Source organism: Otolemur garnettii, unplaced genomic scaffold (assembly GCF_000181295.1).
Source record: "Otolemur garnettii isolate 467f Iridium unplaced genomic scaffold, OtoGar3 scaffold00007, whole genome shotgun sequence".
Lineage (NCBI taxonomy): Eukaryota > Metazoa > Chordata > Mammalia > Primates > Galagidae > Otolemur > Otolemur garnettii.
Window position 1 is genome coordinate 19793735 of NW_003852402.1, and position 18499 is coordinate 19812233.

At 40.4% G+C, this 18499-nt stretch overlaps 1 protein-coding gene across 1 annotated transcript in view; it reads right to left on the reverse strand.

Annotated features, from left to right (window-relative positions):
• Nucleotides 1-18499, reverse strand: part of ANO4 (anoctamin 4) — a 169950-nt gene that overhangs the window by 43873 nt on the left and 107578 nt on the right. Inside the window, exons 12-14 of the mRNA XM_023509298.1 lie at nucleotides 17706-17802; nucleotides 12403-12463; nucleotides 1294-1376 (exon numbers count right to left, since the gene is read on the reverse strand). Coding sequence (XP_023365066.1) covers nucleotides 1294-1376; nucleotides 12403-12463; nucleotides 17706-17802 — 241 coding nt within the window. The remainder of the gene's footprint in view (nucleotides 1-1293; nucleotides 1377-12402; nucleotides 12464-17705; nucleotides 17803-18499) is intronic.

An 18499-nucleotide genomic window follows, 5' to 3' on the forward strand; every position in this document is an offset into this window, starting at 1 on the left:
AAGGAGAAAAGGCAGCTATTCAAATGATTGAAGACTGATTCAAAGGAAACATAGGAACAAAAAAGAAGACTCTCAGAAATGCTGTTCTTACCAAGCCAATCAGGGCTAAAATTCTCATCATTTGTATTTCTAGAAGATTCATTTTAGTCTACAAAGATACATATAAATGTTTCTGGTAAGGAAAACACACATTAATTTCCATTATGATATTACATGTGGATGAACAGTTGTTCTGATTGACTAGCCCAGCAAGGCTCTGAGGAAACCAGACTCAGGTTTGGTGAGAGAGAATTGGGGAACGGGGTGACCAGGCCCAGCTGGGCACCTGAGAATTCTGACAGGAAAGGGGCAAAGAGAGTATGAAAACCAGACAGAAGTTAGGAAGGAGCACAGTGGACTGGCCTAGAACAGGATGAAAGGAAGGACTGGGCACAGTGGCTCACACCTGCAATCCTACCACTCTGGGAGGCCAAGATGGACGGATCGTCTGAGCTCAGGAGTTCGAGACCAGCCTAAGCAAGTGCAAAACCCCATCTCTACTAAAATAGGAAAAAAAAAAATAGCCAGGCATAATGGCGGCACCTGTAGTCCCAGTTAAGGCAAGGGGACCACCTGAGTCCAAGAGTTTGAGGTTGCTGGGAGCTGTGATGCTACAACACTCTACCAAGGGTGACAGAGTGAGATTCTCAAAAAAAAAAAAAAGAGAGAGAGAGAGAGGGTGAAAGGAGGGTGAGAGGGCCGGGAATGTGCTGAGAAGGTGAGGCCTCAGAGACGGGCAGTTTTGCCTAGAACTGGCCCTATACTTTGGGCAAAGGCAGCTGCTTTGGAGCAGTTTCCTGTCCACATTCACCCCCTGATGTAAGACTTCAGAGTGGTGCACACCTGGGAACTGTCCTGGGCTGAGCTGCTCATTTCCTTGGAGTAATTCTCTTTGCTTCCATGTGCCTAGAGATGTAAAACCAATGCCTTTTTTCTGCTAAAGTAAAGAAAATGGATTATATTTAAGAAAACTAAAAAAAAAAAAAAAAAATTACTACCAATTCTTCTGGGGCCTCCACTCACAAGTGAAACGCTTCCCTTAGTCATGGAGTTCTGCTCCACTAAGGAAGAAATCAAAGTGATTTTTTTCCTTTAAATTTTTCCAGTCCCTTTTTTTACTGCTAAGGCAGGTACTGAAAATGCTTGAAGAGCAAACCTGACTTCTGTCACAGAGCAGACAGGGATGATTCAAGGGCACTGTGTATTTCTTGGTGGTTTGCTTTTTTAAAAATTCTGAGGAAAAATGATACAAACCTCCTCTTCTTCCCAGTCTATCAAATCCCAGTCATAAGCAATGACGGCTCGCCGTCTTTTCCAGAACTCCAGGAAAACTGTTGCTGGAACAAGCAGAGAAAGATAAAGACATTTTCAAATAAAAGTAAGACATGGCTGTTAACTGTGTCACTGAATAATGAAGTCATTGCACAGAATGACAGCTGTTTGTGTAAGTTTCCCAGAATATCAGAATTTCTGGCTCAACTTCATGTAACAAGGACCATTTTCTGAGAATTACTAAGCTTGCGTCAAACAATGAAAAGTGAGAGATTTCATTTAGAATTAAATTAAGCTGGTTTGCAAGTCGAGGCAGAGCAGACTTATTAGAATGACAAAGCTCTGAGGATGTAAGAACCCAGCAAACGGGGTTACCAGCTTCTTTCTAACTGATAGAGAATTTATTTGTATTTTTTTATTTTTTATTTTTTTGACTCTTAGCAATTTTTTAAATTAAATCATAACTGTGTACATTAATGCATTTATGGAGAGAATTGCCTAAGCCCAAGAGTTTGAGGTTGCTGTGAGTGGTGACACCGCAGCACTCTACCGAGGGCGATATACTGAGACTCTGTCTCAAATAAAATAAATAAATAAATAAATAACAAAAGTCAGGGGCAGGGAAGGGCAAAGAAGCAAAACCAAGACTTAGTAGTTCCTATATATCTGATTGGTAGGGACGTTTCGCTCCCCCCCCCCCAGTCCTCCTCACAACAATATGTAAGATACATTTTACTATTTTCTGGAAGGAAAGTATTTGATTGGAAGGAGGAGGCCTGTTGCTTCTCTTTTCTCTAAACCATCTCTTTGTTGCCACAGAGAAGGCAAAGATGTTCTTAGAAACTTTTTCCAAGAAGTATGAGAGAGCCTCCCATCCAGAGAAATCTGGAAGTTATCCCAATTCAGCCAAAATAACTTTCTACTCAATTCAATTAAAAATAATCTAGTTCAATGAATTATTGAGCTTGATGCAATAAAAGAGGGAAAACATGAGACACCCTGCTGCTGTGCCCCCCGCCCCCCACCCCCCGCACATATTCTCTCTCTCTCTCAGTTTGGGGATGACCACGGTTAGAGATACAGCAGAGATGAGTAGGGATATAGGAGAAAGAATTGGCATCTCTGTCCTTTTGGGGGCCACCTTGTCTAGTTAGACTCACATAAAGCAAAAAAAAAAAGTCATCTAGAATCAGTTTCATGGGGAAAGGAAAATCCCCAAATGCCCCTTCCAAAGAAGGATAATTACTTTCTTTTCTTCTATTCCTCCTTGTTCTTACATTACCTCCTCATTAGTCATATTCAGACACTGAAGGCACGATTTTAAAAGTAACTAGAAAGACAGAATGAAGTAATAGAGTTCTCTGGCATGTGGCCTAGACAGCCCAAAATTTGAAATCCAGCTCAGATACAAGCTGTGCTACTGTTGGTAAATGAATTAACTTTTCTAATTCATTCTAATCCTTAACGTCTCGATAAGAATCATCCCGGGGCTGCAGTGTTAAAATTCAAATGCTCTAAAAATTCTTTTCTTTTTTTTTTGAGAGTCTCACTTTGCTGCCCTAGGTTGAGTGCTGTAGCATCATAACTCATAGCAACCTCAAACTCTTGGGCTCAAGCAATTCTCTTGCCTCAGCCTACTGAGTAGCTGGGACTACTACAGGCTCCTGCCACAAAGCCCAGCTATTTTTAAAGATGGGGTCTTGCTCTGGCTCAGGCTGGTCTCAAACCCAGAGACTCAGGCGATCTGCCCACCTTGGTCTCCCAGAGTGCTAGGATTACAGTTGTGAGCCACTGTGCCCGGTCACTAAAAATTCTTAAGTTTTTTTTTTTTAATCCTTTAAATTTGGCACAAATTGATCTGGTGGAAAGCTCTGACCTGGACTAATGTGAGGCTAATTAGAATCTGTATTTATTCCTCTTGGTGAGACTATTCCTGCATTGAAAGCAGCCATATTAATGTATTTAAGTATGGGTCCTTCCCCAGACCCCCTAGGATATTTCATAACATGTGGTATATTTAGTGCCTTTCTAAAATCCGAAAAATCCTGAATATTGTATTTGTTAAAAAAGATAATACACCTAACATAATCAAGTGTTTAATTCTGGAAGATGAAAATAAAACTAAATACACACATTGGAGATAAAACAAGAGGGACTTTACCTAACAAGATGGTAAAGTGAAACCTGAAAAAATAAAGTGCCAATACCTAGTAGTCATTTTTTACAGGAGCCGTTCCTCCAAGTCTTGCTATCTCAGGGATTCCCCAGGTTGGATGATTTACTAGGAAGAGTCACAGGACTCAGACTATAGTTGTACTGATGACTAAGATTTATCACAGTGAAAGGCTGGAAAGCAAAATCAGCAAAGAAAAAAGGCCCACGGGATGATGTCTGGAAGAAACAGACACAAGCTCCGAATGGTCCTCTCCCAATGGAGTCACCCAGGATGCTCTTAACTCCTCCACAAGGAGCTGTGACCACACGTGTGAATGTTGCCTCATGGGGAAGCTCACCAGCAGTGCCCAGGGTTTATACTGAGGCCTGGTCCCATAGGTGCCCTCTGCCCAGCACGAAGTGAAATTCCGGAGTTGCATAAGGAAAGCATAAATCCTATTGTCTGTGCATGTAGTTTATGCACAATGCATTCCTCTTCACCCGTAAGAATGGTGGAAACTCTCCTAAAATCCATGTTTCCACATAGCCAAGGGCTGAGCTAGTAAGCAGGCCTTACTAAAGCGGGGCAGCTGTGTTCACTTTTGTCCTGCACACTTGCCCTCTACCTCACCAAATTACCTTATCTTTGCACAGTGTCCCTGGCATAATTCCTTTTCTGTATCCTCTTGCCCCTCAAGCAAATGCCACTTGAGTTGTCATTGTTTTTAGCCGGGCCTGAGCTGGATTCGAACCTACCAGCTCCAGTATGTGTGGCTAGAGCCTTAGCCACTTGAGCTATAGGCGCCGAGCCGCAAAGGCCACTCGATAAAGACTTTTTCTCTTTGGTCTCTAGCATCTCCCCAGCCTTGAAGGGACACATAGCCCAGTCTTTGAATGTGTGGCTATCTCCTAAGAGTCAGGAAGTTACCCCCTGTGACACAGAGATGCCTGATGGAGAAATTTGGGGATGGCTTCCAGCCACAAGATGCACATCCAGTCTATAATACCAGCAGGTGCTGCCCCCACAAAGTCCTGCTAACCCATCTATGGTTCTCGTCTGAAGGAACTGTTTTATTTTTATTTTTTCTTTATTAAATAATGACTGTGTACATTAATGCACTTATGAGGTACAATGTGCTGAATTGATAAACAATGTGGAATGCTTACATCGAACTGATTAACGTAACCATCACCTTATTTGTTGTGATAAGACATTTATACTCTATTCTTAATAGTTTTGAAATGTACTATTATATTATGCATATTTTTAAGACAAGCCAATGGCTGTTGAATTTTTCTGTAAACTTTTTTCCTCTTTAGCAAGTGCTGGATCCTGCCTAGAGGAGAGAAAGACTCTAACCATGAATTCTTTGTTTTAGCCTGTTCCGGCTAAACAAAATAAATAGCTTATAAGCAATATAAATTTATTTCTCACAGTCCTGGGGGCTGTGAAGTCCAAGATCAAGGCGCTAGCAGATTTGGTGTCTGGTGAGTTTTTTTTCTGGTTCGCAGATGGCACCTTGCAGCTGTGACCTTATGTGGTAGAAGAGGTGCTCTTGGATCTCTAGCAAGGGTGCTAATCCAATCCCAAGGGCTCTGGTTTAATCCTCAGGAAGGCCCTTTCTTTTCCTAATGCCATTATCTTGGGGGATGAGTAAAATTTCAACAAATAAGGGACATAAACATTCAGTCCACAGCACTCCCTTCTTTGCCTAATAATCCTCTCTTCACTTTCATTCCAGAACTCGGGAGGATGAGAAGAACTTAGTTGCTTATGCAGTTACCATTCTCAGAGTGTTTCTGTGTGGAAATGCTCACACATTCAAGGAAGAAGATTTGTTTCTACCTCCACCTATGAAACGTAATCAAAGGTCGTCTCTTTTTGAGGTCAAGCTGCAATTCCATACCCTAATTATTCCATGATTTAAATTCCCTTCCTTAAATACCCACAGGCCTGGAGCCCCTTGCCCTTGGGTGTGCCTGCTTATCCACTGTCTGACGTTATGAGCTCACACTTTTAGTTTCCGTCAAAGCTGGCTTACGCTATATATACATTCATTATAGATATCTTTATGTTATATATATCTTTCTCCCATACCACCCTACACTATGATAAGTTTGATTAAAAAGTACATTTCTTTTATGGATTGATTCTCAAAAGATGAAATTCCTAAGAGTTTTGCCAAGTTTTTCTTTTCTTTCTTTGTGTGTGTGTATATGGAACTCTTTCTATAAGAATTTTCTCAGCTGAAGCATCAGAGGCTTGACCATATTGCTAGCATTTGAATGTCTTAGATTTCAATCAATCTTTGCATCTTACTTATGATTTTTCTAAATCCTGATCCAACCAGATGCCCTGGGAATCAGTGCAGCCACATCACCTATAGAATAAAATACCTGTCTCCAGCTTAGGATGTAAGGCGTAATGACCCTGCTTGTGCTCAACTCTCCCTGCCCTGATTTGCACTCTTGCCTCCAGACTGAATCCTGGCTGGTACTAAGAATATGCCTATAATCCTGGCCCTAAGCCTATCCCATAATCCTGACCCTAAGTGTACCCCATAATCCTGACCCCCACTAGAGAAGAGCCCCAGGCAGTACTCCTGGACTCATTGCCCCATTCTGGCTATCCTGATGACACTAATAAAAGTCTTTGGCAACTGTGTGGGAGCAGACCTGACACCTGCTCAGTCTCCATTTTCCTTTCCTCCTCTATTAAAGTCTTTCCTTATTCCTGGGGTGGGCAGGGGAAGAAAGTAGAAAAAGGAGAACAAATTAAATGCAAAGTAAGCTTGAAGAATAAAATAGATGATAACAACAGGTATCAATAAAAAATAAAACATAAAACGACTAGAATAGCATTAAAACCTGGTTCTTTAAAAAGATCAACAGGATTGGTTACTTCTAGAAAAAAAGGACAAAGGGAGGAGAGGGGGTTGGGAGGTCACGGTGTATGGCACACATCTTGCAGGCAGAACTTAATTATAAAAGGCACTTTACTTAAGATTGCATTACTTAAGAAACACAACCAGTGTAACCTAATTCTTTGTACCCTTAATGAATGCCAAACAATAAACAGAAAGAAAGAAAGAAAAGAAAAGAAAAGAGAAGAAAAGAAAAGAGAAAAGAAAGAAAAATGGACTAGAAGAGAGAAGACAAGAATTACCAATTTCAGGAATGAGTGATGTGATATCATAACAGGTCCTACAGAAATTAAAAGAATTTAAGAAAATACTTTATGAACAAATTTATGCCAATACATTTACAAATTCACAGATTTAGATGAGATTATAGACTCCTTCAAAGGCAATCAGAAAAAGATAACATGAAGAGTTTAATATCGATTAAAACGGTTATGATGATATTAAAAGCCTTCCTGCAAAGAAAAATCCAGGCCCAGATGGCTTTACTGATGAATTTTACCAATTATTTATTTATTAATTAATTAATTTTTTTGGGAACCTTAATTGGTTTTCCTTTTCCTTTTCCTTTTTTTTTTTTTATTGAATGGTAACTGTGTACGTTGATGCACTTTGGGGGTACAGTGTGGTGTTTTCACACACAATCCAAGACACTTCCATCAAACTGGTTAACATAGCCTTCATGTAACTTTCTTAGTTATTATGTCAAAACATTCATATTCTACTCATAGAAAGATTCACTTGTACCCTTGCAAGATGAACCACAGAAGTGAACCCTTGAATCCCTCTCCCTCCACCCTAATTTTACCAATTATTTAAGAAAGAGATAATACCATTCTACTTTCCAGAAAAAAGAACATTTCCTAACTCACTCTATAAGGTCAACGTTACCTCAATACCAAAAAGATGATTGAAATGAAGAACACACAGAACAAAAACCCTCATGAAGATAGACTCAGAAGTCCTAAAAACATTTTAACAAATCAAGTACAGTAACATCTCAAACAGACAACACATTATGATGAAGTGTGATTTGTCCCTGTATTATCATTACCAACTATTAAATTATGAGATTTTTGAGAGCAGAGATCACATCTTACTCATTTGTATATATCCAGTTCTCACTAAGAAAGATTGAGTTTGCAGGCTGCTGAGTCAATGCGGTCTTATTCAATACTCCCTACAGAAAGCACATAGCCATCACCATTTATCAGCTACTGGGTAATCTTGGGCAAGTTGCATAGCTTCTCTGAGCCTCAGTAGCCTCATCTATAAAATAGGGATAGTAATTTCTTCTCAATGGGTTATGAGAAACTGATGAGAAATGTGTATATACACATGACAGGCCTTTAGTAAACACATATCCTTTTTTAGATATAATCACCATTTTGTGGGACACACAGATAAGATTATAAAAGATACAATTAGTGCAAATATCTAAAAACAAAAGGCCAATTATTATAAAATTTATTTATTTATTTATTTATTTTTTCAGTTTTTGGCCAGGGCCAGGTTTAAACCTGCCACCTCCAGAATATGGGGCCAGCACCCTACTCCTTGAGCCACATGGCCTAAAATTTATTTTTTTTAATGAGACATACTTCATTTAACAGTTACTAATAGGACCGTATGGAATCATGAAATTTTCACTAAATAACCATGATCTTGTCATTTTGATTAGAAAGCTCTGAAGATCTTGCTTTGTTTGTTTATTGGGGATAATTTAATTTTTGGCAATAAAAAATGGAAAAAGAAAAGTGGAAAAAGAAAAACGAGGGTGGGGGAGAGGGAATAAAAAGAAAAAGCAGAAGTGAAGAACGGGGGAAATAATTGGCTTCCTGACAGGTCTCTGCTAACATCTAGTTCCCTAAGGACTCAATTTGTTTCTTCTAGGGAGAAAAGGTAATTCAGTCCATAATTATCCTGTCCCTTGAATCTTTCCGAACTGAAGTGAACACTGAGGAAGAGACCACAGTCTAATTCAAGCTCAGAGCCCTAGGCTCACAGCGTATCTCCAGGGTCCACAGGGAGCCCAGCTAGCAGGGGGTGTGAGTGTGAGTGGAACGAAGGCGGAGGAGTTCTGTCAAGATTTCCAACCCAACAGCCAGGCCCTCCCCAGCTTGCTCCAAACCGATTCCAAAAGGAGCCTTATGGCCTCATTGGTGAACATACAAAGCAAAAGGCAACAAAACAAACACATCAACCCCTTCCCTTCGGAGGGCTCGTAAACCACTCACATCTGTTCTCATCATCTCTGTAGGTTGCAATTTCCTGAAAACAGAGTGCGTTTGTTTTCTTAAATGTTGTAGCTTGTCAATCATAAGAGATGATCCTGAGACTATTAAACTGAGCTCCATTAGAATTGACACGCTTTTATAGAACATCACTGCCTCAAAGCAGGATAAATGGGGCTCAAGATGAGCATTCACTCTCCTTTGTTTTAAGATCCAGATCTCCAAAGCAGAAGCACAGGGATAGCAACAATACCGGATTCTGTAGACCTCGTGGTTTGACTCTTGGTTTTGCTATGTTCTAGCTACTGCCTCAGTTTCCTTATCTGTCCCAGGAATATAATAATAGCACCTTCCTTAAAGGCTGCTGTAGAGATTAAATGAGATGATGCACATGAAATAAGTTTTCAATAAATACAGCATATGCTAGTATGATAATTGTTAATATGGTTGGCTGTTTTGGATTTCTGCAAAAGACATCTCCCTATCTACAAAGAAACACCTGGGGCAAATCATTCTTTTGCTCAAACTAGCACATTTCTGGGAATAATACAGGACTTAAGCAATAAATTGTCGACTAAAACAAAGCCATTCAGAGGATGAATTATTCCAGACTTGCCTTGCCTGGAGTGGCCCTAAAATGTTCTCTTGTGCCCAAAGTTTATTACAGAGCATCAATCAGAATCTGACTGAGTGTACGCCAAAGCACCAGGGCTGTTAAATCTCCAATCCTCCCACTTGCAACCTCAGAAGCTTCTCAACTCTATGCTTGGGGCAGCCAGCACCAATCAACTGAGGTTGGCAAGGATATTAAAAAAATCCCATTTGTCCTTCACAGCATGAAATACGACAATTTTCAAAGAAGGGAAGTAATCCCTTTTGCAACGGTGGTACTGAGGAGAGTAACAGCATCTGCCTTATGGACAAATGTTATCATACCAACATTTACTTCTGTATAGACTCAGGAGGCAAACTGTGAGAGAAGAAACTGCTATTACAGTCAAAATATTATCTAAAAATTGGTGAAATACTGGAGTGAGGGAGTTTTGCATTTTAGTTTTTCCAGAATGTCACCAGGGTATCAGTCTTTATACAGAAGCATTAACTCTACACAGTAGATTAGTAGCTCAAGGCATAGTTTCCATATGACTGTACCAATATGCCAGGAATAAATAATAGTAATAATAATGATAATAATTCCTTCATCCCTTAGGGCTTCTAGAGCTAAGCCGGGTGCTTGGGGCAATTTTATCCTTGGCCCTGAGTAGGCTCTTCCTAATATATCAGTATATTGTGCATATATTTTCATTTTTTATGAGTGCCATGACCTGAAAGAGTTTGGGCATCACTGGTTTAATAAATGAATATGTTTTTCAAAGTCTGCTCATTTGTCATCTATGGCAAAGCTTGTGCCCTGGATGGCTTACCCTGATCATGGTTAGTGACACTAACAGGTTCTAGAAAAACCAGATAGAGATCTTTGATCTGAGAGCTCAAACTTGTAACCAGAAGTCTTTTAGGGTTAGCGTGACAGAGACACATGGAGGATAGTGCAAACAGTGAGAACATTTCATAAGGTCCATCAAGGAGGCAGAGGCAAGAATCCTACAGGAATAAGGACTGGGCCCATTCAGACATAGGACATGGAAACCCACAGCTTGAGAGGCCTCAGCCCTAGAAAAGCCTGAGTCTTTATCCTGATACTCCATTAACAGCATGGCTTGGCTACATTCTGTCTTTGCTGATCTCCAGGGCATTGTCTGGCATCCTCCTCTTGGTTTCTGCACCCTCTATTCTGTATCTTCACCACTAGTTCTTTTCTTCTGCCTATTTCTAGGATCTGTTTCTCATAACTTCAGCCTCTTCATAATTATTGCTGGTCCCTTCTTCTACCTGATGGTCAATTTCAATCTTTCTTTCTCTTCTTCCTTCCCTCCTGCCCATCTTTCACTGTCAGTTCCTGCTGCCAAACCCCTATCTCCCTTCATAGTTCCCTATCTACATTCTTGAGAATAACAATCTTGGTGGCCCTACAGGTCCCTGTCTGGGCAGAACCCCAGGCCTTCCACCAGGCCACTCATAGACTTGTTTTTTTTTTTTTTTTGAGACAGAGCCTCAAGCTGTCCCCCTGGGCAGAGTGCCATGGCATTACAGCTCACAGCAACCTCCAATTCCAGGGCTCAAGCGAGTCTCCTGCCTCCGCCTCCCAAGTAGCTGGGACCAAAGGCGCCCGCCACAACGCCCGGCTATTTTTTGGTTGCAGCCGTCATTGTTGCTTGGCGGGTCCGGGCTGGGGATTCGAACCCGCCACCTTAGGTGTACGTGGCTGGCGCCTTAGCCGGTTGAGCTATAGGCGCCGAGCCCACTCATAGACTTGTGATTCGCCAGATGTTGGGTCAAGAGGGGAAAGAGGGGCTGAAATCACAGGGTTTCCAAACATATTTCTTCAATACAGCTGTAGGAAAGAACACACATTTCTAGAATAAGCCTCCTTAAGAGAACATGGTTTTGTATTTCCACTTATCAAAAGAAGACCACTTAAATGCATTCATTATATTGTAAATAAATCCTTTTTTAAATTTCCTTCTTTTTCCACTCTTTTCTCTTTTTTCTTCTTTTTGTCTATCCATTTTTTCCATCCATCCATTCATCTATCCATCAAATACTCAATGAAGCCCTCTGTCTTCAGAAGAAATACACCAGGTCTCTAATGACCATAATGGTCCCTGAGGACCTTAAACCTACTAGGGGAGATAAGTTGTGTATGCAAATAATTATAGGTCCCATAAGAATGACATAAACCAAGCACTAGGTGAGAAGCTCAAAGGAAGACGACGTCTTCTGGCTGGAACAGATGACATTTCAGGTAGTGTCTAAAGGGTGGAGAAGATTCTAATAGTCATAGAAGACATAACAAATAAGATAAGCCTAAGCCTGAAGTTAGCAGAGTTTTGTAGCATCAAAATTCAGATTCTGGCATTTTAAGTTATAGGAGAAATATATATTTCAAACCAAACTGAAAATATATAGCATAAAGTCTGCCTCACATCACTATTCACTTCTTCTTCTGTGGATCCTCCTCTCCGAAAGTAACTGCCATTAATTTTTCATTATGAATTTTTCCAGATATTTTTCTATACCATTCAATTAAACCTTTATAATTATTTATGTATCTGTTATTAAACCCACTTAACACAAAGTGGTGGGTTAAGGAATTTGCCAAACGTTACACAGCCTAGTAAGTAAAGGGGTTGAGATTTCAATCAAGTCCTGTTGCTTCCGAAGATCTGAATGCTTCCAGCACTTTCCATCACACCTGATAAGAATATTAGCTTGAGCTGTTATCCAAAGACTCAATTCAGTCCTGTGAGTAGACTCTTGTTTATAGGAATCATCTTTCCTCCGAGTTGGAAGAAAGCCAAAAGTGGGTACTCACACATCAGCCACTCCCAATAGAAAGTCCTATTTATACTGAGATGGGCACTTGGTTTTCCTGACTTTTTGTTGTACTATGAACTTTATTTTTGTCTCTTACAGAAGATAAATGTTACTCTAATAATGCAGTGCTGATGAAATTGTTGAAGGTTTAAGAAAAGTCAGTCGTGTTTCTCTTCTACAGTATTGCTTAAAATAAACCAATGAATTATTTACCAAATCGTTGCTAGTAGAACAGCCAATTCAGTTTGCTCAAGCTTCTTCCATTCACATCCAAAGTGAGAGTTCTAAAGGCACAGGTCACAGAGCATAGGAAGGGAACTCAAGGTTTACGGTTGTAGAGCACTTACCCCAGACGGCCATGAAAACAGCAAAGAAGACAGTGGCTCCATTGTCAAAAAGGTGGGTTACCTGGGAATAACAAGAATCAGTGTGGAGCTAATGTCACATACATGGTATTCCAATTCAAACTTTGTTCAAGTTCAGTAAAAATAGTTGTAATTACATGGTAAATTTTATAGGGTTTCTTTGGGGGGTGGGTTATTCCTTTTGGATCACAAGTAAGAAGCGGGTTATCCTAATTGTGAAGTAGTTCAGATACGGGAGACAGAGTTTGTTCCCTTTAAGTGGCTATCATCTAGTTGAACGTTTATCAGCAGTCCCAATAGTGCTCCTAAGGATTCTCTCTTGTACACTACAGAAACTCTTACACGTGTACCTATGTATATGGATATAGTTATATTTAGAACCAGGAAGGCATCCTTATTGCCACTTGAAAGGTTTCCAACTTCCTAAGCACTGTTTTTAATGCCTCATTTGTTTGCCTTGAAAATAGGGCTGTTTTGTTTGTGTAGTTTTGAGCAAACATTTTCTGGGCTGCTCTCTGGATTTCAGTCTTATTAGAAAAAAATAAAAAAGAGCAGAACCATTAAGCAAATCCACTTCTACCTTTATTAAAGCCTCAGGCGAGCCCTATATTTACCTACTGCACATAACACAAAGACAGCTAGCAATACTTTATTGCTAGAATAATATATTCTATTGCAGATACCACAGCAGAAAGTGAAAATCTCCGTTCTTACTGCCAGGCTCATTTCCGTCTCCAGGATAAATCATGCCAATGACCCTGACAAACTGAAATGATGACTGATAGGTTCATAAAGTGTAACCTTTCTTTTCTTTTTTTTTTTTTTGGTATTTTATAGCTCCCTATAAAGTATACTGTCCCTTGGAGAATGCACCAAAGTATAAACAAAGTTTTTTCCTGTTTTATCCTAGTGTGAAGTATTTCAGATTATTTCCAAAGTTTATGCCATCTCTTTCTTTGTACGTAAGAACAATGGGCAGCCTTCAAACACCTACTGTGAGCTGAACGTCTGAAGCCTGTCTATTACTATTTCCTGGGTCAGAGGGAGTGTTAAGCTGTACACTGGGCACTTGGTATCAAATCAAGCTTGATCGTTCCAGTGGTACGTGGTTGGTCTGTGCTCTTTATCAGGGTATTTGCTGGGAGTTGGGGGAAGGCTTAGCTTGCACTAGCAGTGTCCATTCTGGAATGACTGTGGTGGTCCAGATCATCTTTTCTCTGTGCCCAAGGGACACATAATTCAATAGAGAATCAATCAGAGTACTTTCCTGGGAGAAGACACGTGAACATTTGCAGAGAGAGTTTTCTGTGGCAGTTATCAATTTGAGAATAAGTGAATCAGGAGGGCCTGGGTGATAGGGAATTCTGGCTCCTTATAAGATAGTGGGTTATCTTGGGATAATGGCACCCTTTGCCACAACCAATCCTGGAGAAGCAAGATAGTAGATTTCAGCAACTAACACTACACAAAGACAACAAAAAACAAAGACCCTGAGAAAGCCCCGGGGAAGACAGAGGTTGCCTTGAACTGGTGTGTCTGTGTTTATGTGGAGAGGTAGGTGGCAGATTTCAAATCAGGATAGATGGATAGTAAGTCCTACTCCAGTTTCTCTTTCTCAGGATCACGGGACAATGAGCTCCCACCCCCCAGAAACCATGTACAACAGCCCACACCACAGGTGCTGGTATTCTTGGAGTGACAATGGAGATGCCCAAAGTCATTCTTGGTTGAGACTTTGGTGAAATTAGGAGCTGTCCTGGGGCATTCACTCCTCTGTCCATTTCCTCTTAAACTCCAAGGCTAGTATGGTACAGTCAAAGGAGAGGTCCTCCTCCCCACTCTGTTTTGTTCTAAGCAGGTTTAAACATACAACTCTGCCCATAAAATCCTCTGGCAGAGTGGTAGCCCACCGTGGTGCCTGGGCACACTGTCCTCCCCTCTCTGTACCTCACTAGGATGACAGGCTTGAGATTAGCCTCTGACCCTTACTCAAAGTGGTTGACACCTGCAGGGACCAGGCACCCATAGGCCCAAATAATGGAACATATGTGGAAGAAAACAACACTCCCGCCCCCAACTAAAAATCCTCAATTAGGCAATGTATACCTTCTGAAACAGATATTCTGTGATAGCAGATCAAAAATTTAAAATGTCAGGTAGCACCTGTGGCTCAAAGGAGTAGGGTGCCCGCCCCATATGCTGGAGGTGGCAGGTTCAAACCCAGCCCCCTCCAAAAACTGCAGAAAACAAAACAAACACACAAAAATTTAAAATGTCCACAAAAAAATATGCTTAAGGAGATAAAGGAAGGAAGACACGATTCTGGGGCCCAGGCAGCCAGCTGGCACTTCCCCGCTCTGCTTGACGAGACCTATCTGCAGAGTAACCACAGGGCCAGTCCTGGCGGGCAGTCCTAGTCTGTGAGTCCTTTTTACTCATGTAGCGTGAGCTGCCCTGGTATCTATTCTAGAAAAATGTTCCATTTAGTCAGTCTCTTCCCACCTAAGCCAGTTGGAGTTGGGTTTCTAATTCTTACAAATACAAGTGTTAAGGATAAAACAACGTCAATCAACAGAATGGCTACTGATTTGACTAAGCCTGGGCTCCAACTGGATCCAATATTCTTGTGTGCCCGTAATCCCTTGAAATCACTCTGCCATTTCTAATATCTCTAAGAGAAACCCTCTATGACTCCAATTCTGTCATTATGTGGCCTTTTTTTACCTTCATTTAACTAAGTTTCTAGGCAAGAGCAAGTGTTACGAATAAATTCAGAACCTGAACATCTAGTGGCTCAGTATGGCACAGTGGTAAAGAAGACATATTTTACAGTCCAGTAAACCAAAGCCCAGCTACTCACTGCCGTGTGAGCACAGGTGAGTAATGTTTACCTCTCTGAGTCTCTGAGTAAAATGGGAATAGTAACACTTACCTTGAAGTTGCTGTGAGAATTAGACATAATAAAGGTTGCCAAGCTATTATTATATTTATAATTATCATAACTACCATTGTTCTAGATCTTACATTACAGAGGATAACTGCCAAAATAAAATCTGAGCACTCTAAACTATTTATGATGATCCATCTAAAGAATTAGTAAGGATCTCCTAAAAGGAAAGCTTCATTCAGGTATATTTTCATTCATCAAAAAAAAAAAAAACCCAATAAAACATATACATAGGGCCAGGTCTGGTGCCTCACACCTATAATCCCAGCACTCTGGGAGGCCAAGGTGGGTACATTGCTTGAGCTCACAAGTTTGAGACTGGTCTGAGCAAGAGCGAGACCCCGTGTCTAACAAAAAAAGCAGCCAGTGTTGTGATGGGCACCTGTAGTCCCAGCTACTCGGGAGGCTGAGGCAAGAGGATCACTTAAGCCCAAGAGTTTGAGGTTGCTGTGAGCTATGATGCCATGGCACTGTACCCAGGGCAACAGAAGGAAAAAGAAAAAAAATACAGAAACACATACATATACACACAAACAAAAAACAACTTGACTGCTGCTTTTGGGATTCCCTCAAAGCAGAATTTTTAAATTCCTTAGACATTTTAAAATTCCTTAGCCATTCAGGCTTATTACATGACCTTTAAACTAAATTATGTCTCTCTTGATCCTTACCAAATCTCTACTTTCTAAGGTCACTCTGTTAAACGTGTCCCTATCTACTCAGGTCTACCTGTGTGATCTCCAAAGATAGGGAGAGCATTTTGTGATTTCTTTGGTCCCTTGCAACATACACTAAGAGCTGAACCACAGCTGTGGTTTGGGCTCCTCCCACACAGACTGGCCAGGCACCTGCAGTGCTAAGACATCGTAGACAGGGCAGATCCTGGGTGGCCTATCAAATGTTCTCTCATTTACAATAAACAAAACTCTGCAATGCCAGCAGAGTAATTAGATAGGTCCAGGCAGCAGAAACTATAAAGGTTCAGTAAATTCTGCCAACCCCTTGCATATTTGTAGGCTGGGTAGGTCAGGGAAAAGTTGTCATTAATCTAAACTCTAGCTATTGTTTTGTGTTAGTGACACAACTCCTAATTACAGAAAAAACTCTAGGAACTTGATGAACATATCTGATATTTTAATAAAGTAAGGTGTATCATGAGAAAGGGACATGTGATAACACGTAACAGAAATGATAGGGCCTTGGGTGGTGCCTGTGGCTCAAAGCAGCAGGGTGCTGGTCCCATATGCTAGAGGTGGCAGGTTCAAACCCAGCCCCGGCCAAAAACTGCAAAAAAAATAAATAAATAAATAAAAAAAAATAACAATAATAGGGCCTTGTATTTTTTTTTTTTTTTTAAACACTTTTGCTTATAGTCTCTTCTGCAGTCCTCATGATATGCCAGTACAGAGAGGGCAGGTTTTACCTATGTCTTAGACACGAGAAAGCTCATTCTCAGAAAGCCTGCACATGTGCAAGGCTAAGCTAATAAGCAGCTGAGCTAGCCTCAAATCAGGTCACTTTGACAACAGTGATGACAAAGAGGAGGAAAATGACAGCAGCGTCATTTATGGAGATCTTACTATTTGCTAAGTACTGTCCTCACTACACAGTTGTACAGTACAGAGCTAACAACCCCCATGTGAAGCAAGCATCATGTTCTCCAATTCACAGAGGAGAAAACAAGGCTCAGAGAGACTAAAGAACTTGTTCTGAGACCAACAAGTGGCAAAGAGCAGAGTGGAAGTTTGAACTGAACTTTGACTCCAGCAACGGTGCCCTTGGCGCTGTGCCCTGCAGCAGCTTCTTGAGATGATGTCTGGAGCCAGGTGTTTAAGTATGTGTGCATTTAAAAAAGGTAACTGAGTAAGAACACTGAATGATGGAGATAAGTCGATCCTGCAACATTAACTTGAGAATCAAAGATCAGAAATGACAGAACATAGGTTTAAATACCAGGAGAGCCGGAAAAATTACACATTTTAAGAGATGTTACCTGTGTATTACTTTTCAAAGTGGAATTGAGTCATAACAGTAATGTGTAGTATGACATTCACTCAAAAAGATGGCATTAATCACATGAATGGTAGCATCACCATGCAATAGGCAGGACTAGGATAATTATTGCTTTTAAAATGTGTATACTTTTTTGGGCATCCTTGATGTACGTACATTAAAAAAGACATCTAAGTTAGAACGCTGAATGATAAAGGTAAGTTTCTACTGCAACATTAACTTGAGAATCAAATACTAGAAATTATAAAACACAGATACCCCACCGTTCCTCAGGAAGGTGTTTGTTAAATTCAATCCACCTAAAATGCTACGTATTTGAAAGTACCTTGGCATAAAGACAGCTGTCTGATAGCCTCATGAATGGACAGTATTTATCACACACAGGACACATGATGATGTCTGTAGCTCGGCAGACTTCTTTACTGGAAAAAGAGAACAGAAAAAAAGACGGCTTTTGGATGACATGAAAGATTTGTCTCCCTCCAACTTCGCCACAATGTTCAACTAGTAAATAAGATCCAGGAGACTGAATTTTTGTCCATAGAAGCTTCTTAGACTTATCTGCTATTAATGTAAACAACTTCCCACAAATCTTAATATGCTGATAAAACTGTTTATTTATAAGGCTGTTCCTCAGCTTTACATGTTAAGTTAAATACATAAAGTAAAACACTGGTTGTTAATATCCCCAATTATACAAAAGTCCTTCACATCATTTCATAGGTCTGAAGCAATTTCATACTGTATTATGGGAAGATACCTAAAAAGGCCTGTCTCCATCTCTATGTAAAATGATAAATTAAAACTCATATGGAAGAATAAACAAAAAGGAGTAAGGTTTTAGTCCTATCCTGGGAGAAAACTACATTCCCTTAATAATTTCACCAGAAAGTAAAATATTTTTGAAGGTGGCATGCTCACCACTTTTATTTTTGCAATCACTTTTAAAAAGGCACATCTATAATTCCACATCATTGTCCAGCCTTATAATAAGATCTCCAGGAATAACCTATATTCTGATAAGAAACTAAGATAATGCTTGTCAACAGTGAACCATTCTCGAGGCACTAGCTAGTTGGTAAGATGTCTTTCTGGGTTAGTTTAAAAGGTTTTTGTAAA